Source organism: Anopheles cruzii, chromosome 2, assembly GCF_943734635.1.
Source record: "Anopheles cruzii chromosome 2, idAnoCruzAS_RS32_06, whole genome shotgun sequence".
Taxonomy (NCBI): domain Eukaryota; kingdom Metazoa; phylum Arthropoda; class Insecta; order Diptera; family Culicidae; genus Anopheles; species Anopheles cruzii.
The window spans coordinates 34,152,913-34,157,809 of NC_069144.1; the positions used below are offsets into that span (position 1 = coordinate 34,152,913).

General features: G+C 48.2%; 1 protein-coding gene across 1 annotated transcript in view; it reads left to right on the plus strand.

Annotated features, from left to right (window-relative positions):
• LOC128278370 (uncharacterized) overlaps nucleotides 1-4,897 on the plus strand; it is a 19,055-nt gene continuing 14,158 nt past the window's right edge. The window contains exon 1 of the mRNA XM_053017092.1: nucleotides 1-1,564. Coding sequence (XP_052873052.1) covers nucleotides 1-1,564 — 1,564 coding nt within the window. The remainder of the gene's footprint in view (nucleotides 1,565-4,897) is intronic.

Genomic DNA, 4,897 nt, shown 5'->3' on the forward strand with positions numbered 1-4,897 from the left:
ATGGAAAAATCGGCCTCAGCACAGGTGGCGGCTGCATCGGCTGCCGGGCCTAAAGTGTCGCAGATAGCGAACCTTTTCCAGCGCAAGCCAGTCGAACAGACGGCCGCAGAAACGGCCGCACGACTCGGAGAAGCAAACCCGCCAGCATCCGGTGTCGTCGCTGGCCACCACCACCACTCACCAACGGCCACGGTTGTCCGGACCGAATCGCATGCAGCTCGCTTCAACAACGCCCGAGCCCTGTTCGAGAAGCTCGGTGAGGGTCGCGTCAATCGACCACCGCCGTTCAGCATCAAAATGTCACATTCCAGCAGTAAGGATGATAATCTGTCCGACATCGGGTCCGGGCAGATCGACCGATCGCCTTCGCCAAAGAGAAAGTTGCAGTTGCAGCAGCAACAACAATGTCCTTCGGTACTGCCGGCGGTATCGACCATCAGCAACGGTATCAGCAAGCTGGACTCCAACCGTATTTTGAACCAATCGCGCCTGAAGTCAGATAAACCGGAAAAGCCTGAGAAACCGGAGCGAAAGTTCAATTCTCGGGAGCTGATTGAGAAGCAAAAGAACTGGACTTCGCACTTCTCGAAAACACGATCCTCGAAGGGGGTCGCTGTGGGAGACTTCACCCGGTGTGACATAATCCGGACGGTGCCGGGGACGGGCATTATTGCAGCTGGAAACACCACATCCGCTGCACACTCGCCCACCACAACAACAACGAATGGTACATCGGCATACGGCACTGGTGGGTCCATTTCGAACGGAAGTTCTAAAGAGACCCTATATAGCGGGCATACCGATAGAGCCGATCGGCCGTTGACGAACCACCCGCCGTTGCCACCATCCTCGGTAGGAGCTGGGCATCATCGGTTACCGTCCCCCAATGAGTCACCACCAAGTCCGCCGAAGCGACAAACGCCACCGCCGCCTCCGCCAGAGAAGGGCCCGCGTAATTCCACCGGGGCCGCCGCCATCCTGAAACAGAATTCTTTTCCAAGCCCCACAAAGACACCGCCGGCGGTTCCTCCGCACGCAACCAGCCACATTTCGCTCAGTCCAACGAAGATCGGCGCAGAGAGCGTGAAACCCCCACCGCGACAGGTTGAACCGTTGACAACGGCCGGAGAAGCCAACATTCCACCCGCGGCTCCAGTGCGCAGCAGCACGACCACGCTTACTACCATCTATCCGCAATCGTCCGCAAGCACCGAGCCACAACCGGAGAAGATGGCTGGCAAGAAGTCACTCGATGTCAATCTGGACGAACGCAGCTCAAGTGGTGGTGGCCCACCTTCAACCACCTTCAAGTACCCGGAGCTCGGGGCACTGGCACGCCGCCAATCATCGGAACGGGACACCGGATCTGGGGGGCTAACCTCACCGGCTCATGCCATCAGCTCGTCGCCCAGTCCGGGCGCTAGCGCTTCGTCCGGACCGTCCTCGCCGATACACACGGAGGACGAGAAGCAGGAGAATGAATCGACGGAAAAGTTTTCCAGTGCCATCGAACGAAAGGAAGATGGTCCCGCGACGGATCCGAAATCCGTAGAGGAACGAAACGGTAAGTCGCGGCGGCTTGACCGTTCTTCATGTCGAAAAGGTTGCCAAGTAATACGAGCGAAACTTTGACTATAACTTGACGCTAGCATTTAGCATTAAGTTCTAATTCTGATATGAGGCTCCAAGCCTGTAGCCCACAACTAGGCTAAAAAGTGTGTGTGTGTCCCTTGTAAAGGCTGGGGCTGCTCATTTTCATTTTGTTTCGTTTTCGTAGTGTTTCTTCTTTTTTAAACAAGCGCATGCAGCGCGACCTAAAGCCGGGGCCAGTTGAGGGTACTGATGGAGTAACGGGTCTTCTACGGCATCACAGACGACGGGTATCGTGCGTGCCTGTAGAACCATAACTTCACATTAGGCCTAAAACCTCTCCAGACAGTTCGCTTCACGTCGAGTGGTGACGCTGTCGGCCTGGTGTTGGTGTGTCTGGATGAGAGACATGATGAGGTGCAGTGCAACATTCTGTTCTGATATTTGGTGCAGTTTCAAGTGCATTCTTAATCACAGCAAACGATGAACGCCTCAGTTATCGAGGAGAGTTCTGTCATAAGAAAAAGCCTTTTAATGTCGCTTCTAGATGAGACCTAATGGGGAGTCTTCCTGTGTAGGAGCGACTACTGCGTAGCCTGTGTAGTAATCTGGGGATGAATGGCCTTGTTGCGAAACAGGATTTTGATACATCGTTGTGCTTGTGATTTACTTTCTGTCAACAAGCTTCAGGAGAGCTTTGATTGCTATTTGTCTTTCAAACGCTCACTAAGGATTTAAGAACTATCTTTAAAGATTTTTATGTTGAACTGGGAATTAGCCAGGCTGGCATACGCGATGAGTCAATATTGACACTACTCGATTAATGATATGCAACACAACTGGTTCGCCAAGCGTTACCGTAATGGTGGCTTATCCTGGTTAATCCATATCGGATAAGGCCCTATAAATCGCAAACTTTTCAGGAAACTTTCGTAACTTAACTTTTGTTTGTTTGTTCCCCAGGCGTGACTGTTGCTCCTATTACTTTTGTATCACTTCGCAGCTATGCATGGCGTAGTTGCATTTGCTGCTACCTTTTCTCAAAAGATCAAACCCCATTTGGTGGTCTGGATCGGGGTTGGCCCATTTTTCTCGTGGAACGCGAGCTGTAATGGACCGTATGATCGGGTATTATGCAGTGCAGCATTTTCTCGCATCATCTGTCGACCAGTAGTAGTTGTTGCACATTATGTCCAACAGCTGTAGCACCATCCGTTGCATTCCTCGGTGAAGCATTCCGGTGCAGCGGAGCCATTTAGACGGCCGCTGAACCCTAAACTAGTGCAAGGTTTACTTTCCTAACTAGTCAACGACTGTACAACGGACTGGTGTGGTATAGTTCGCGTAGCGATATTTGTCTCCTTAAGCGTGGTGGAATTTCAAACTTTCGAAGATATTCACTGAATAGTTTGATTTATTTGGCTTCCTGGTAAACCGTCTCTACGAATCAGAGTCAGAAAACACTAGGTTTGGGAAACCTTGTTTTTACATCATTTCAATGGTTGAGCCAAATGTAGAATTTCTGTTTGCAGATAAGCAATTCTAGGTGTTCTTAAAATAGTTGGCTCGAATTTTTATTAATAATCGGATCTCGAAACTCTTCTCAAAAATCGAATCCATGCGCAGTGGCAATCTTGTCACCAGCGAAGAATAAACAGACAAATTCATCGCAATGTGATGTCACGTCCTTCTCAGACCGGAAGCGGCCGGCAGACCGAGAAGAATGCGATGCCTTTCGTTGCAAGCGTTCTGACGACCCTGCTCTAGTGTATGGAAGAAAGTGAATCGTAATCCGTGTGCATACCCCTATTAGCCTATTTTGGTCTTTTCTCTTCACACTGGAAACGTATGAGGAGGGTGCTTTTATAAATAGAAAAATACATGTGGCATGGAATGCCGAATTGGGGATAATGTTGTTCTGTGGAGTGCGTTCATATGCAGTCGCCACCGGAAAATAGTTAGCAGTTTTAGAGCCATAGTCCGTTTCGACTTTCTTAAGTTGTGGTCTTAGACCGGAAGTTGCAGTCTTAGTTGCTTCCGAACGGTTCTTAAGTGGTAACTCTGGAAAGTAATTTATTTAAGCGGCGGAAGTGAACGATGTCCATTTTGTTTCGTCACTCTTTAGGTCAATTAGTTTCGTAACTGACAGGATGACGTTGTTAAGGCAATTGTTTACAACTATCTTCTATGATTGTTCTGGGGTTTTATTCTGTTTTCACGTAAGGTACGAACTCATTTTTCGTACGATCACCACTGAGTGTTTTAAAACTGTAACTGTAAACTGTAAATCAGTATTCTAAGTTTTCTTAAAAAACGGGAAACATATTTTTTTTCTCTTAAAAGAATGGACCGTATTTATGACATACTTTTGTTCATTTCAATACAAAATTGGTACAATGTTGGCGATGTGCAATGCGATCCTACTTAAAAAATGGCAATTAGAATTGCTTGCGAGGGGGGCCGGGAGGGTTGATAAACACATTTTAAATGTTCTTGTGAGTTGCGAAACACTCAGGAACTAGTGCGTAAGTTAGTAGCATCTTAGGTGCCAGTAGCACAACCTGTTAAGAAACAACACTGCTCATAAGTAAGTGATCGTTAAAGTCAGCGCCGAAGGCGAAGGTATTATTGTTAAAATACGACGTCCCGCTTTTTATTGCCTTGTACAACGAAAAGGGGCAACAAACACAAATATCAAAGCGTGGCACAACGCGTTATGGAAAGTGAACTCTCGAATACCGTTAAATGCGTGAATTCATCGACGTAAAGGATTTAAGCATGGCTTAGAAATTGTTCCTGCACTGCTACTCATACATAAATGCACCGCACCACAACGATGGTTGTGAAAAACATGACTGGACCGAGACTCTAGTGTCGATGGCATAACAATGTTCAACCTTAGAAGAAACAGAAAATGGGACGGTAAACAGACGATCCGCGAAAGTAGTGAACAGAGTCTGGAAAAGGCAGAGAGAATCTTTTCCAAAAATAGTACTGTTCTTTATGCACACAGCACGGTACTGCTGCGCTGCACGGGCTGCTGCTGCAATGATTCTAAAGCCATGATTTAGTGGCGTAATAATATTTCTGCTTTGGCTCCTCCGGTGGTATCCGGTGGCTTCGTTCGCTCTTTCACACTCTCTGTTTTTCTATAAGTAGCACACTCTCAGCATAATTTTCAGTCTGTTCATTCATTCTCGCGATCACGCATCGCGATCACGATCACGCTCTCTAGCTCTCGCGGGTGTGCATCGCGGGTTTTATTGCCGCGGCGGTCGCCGGATTCTGATCGTCCGCGAGACGCAAT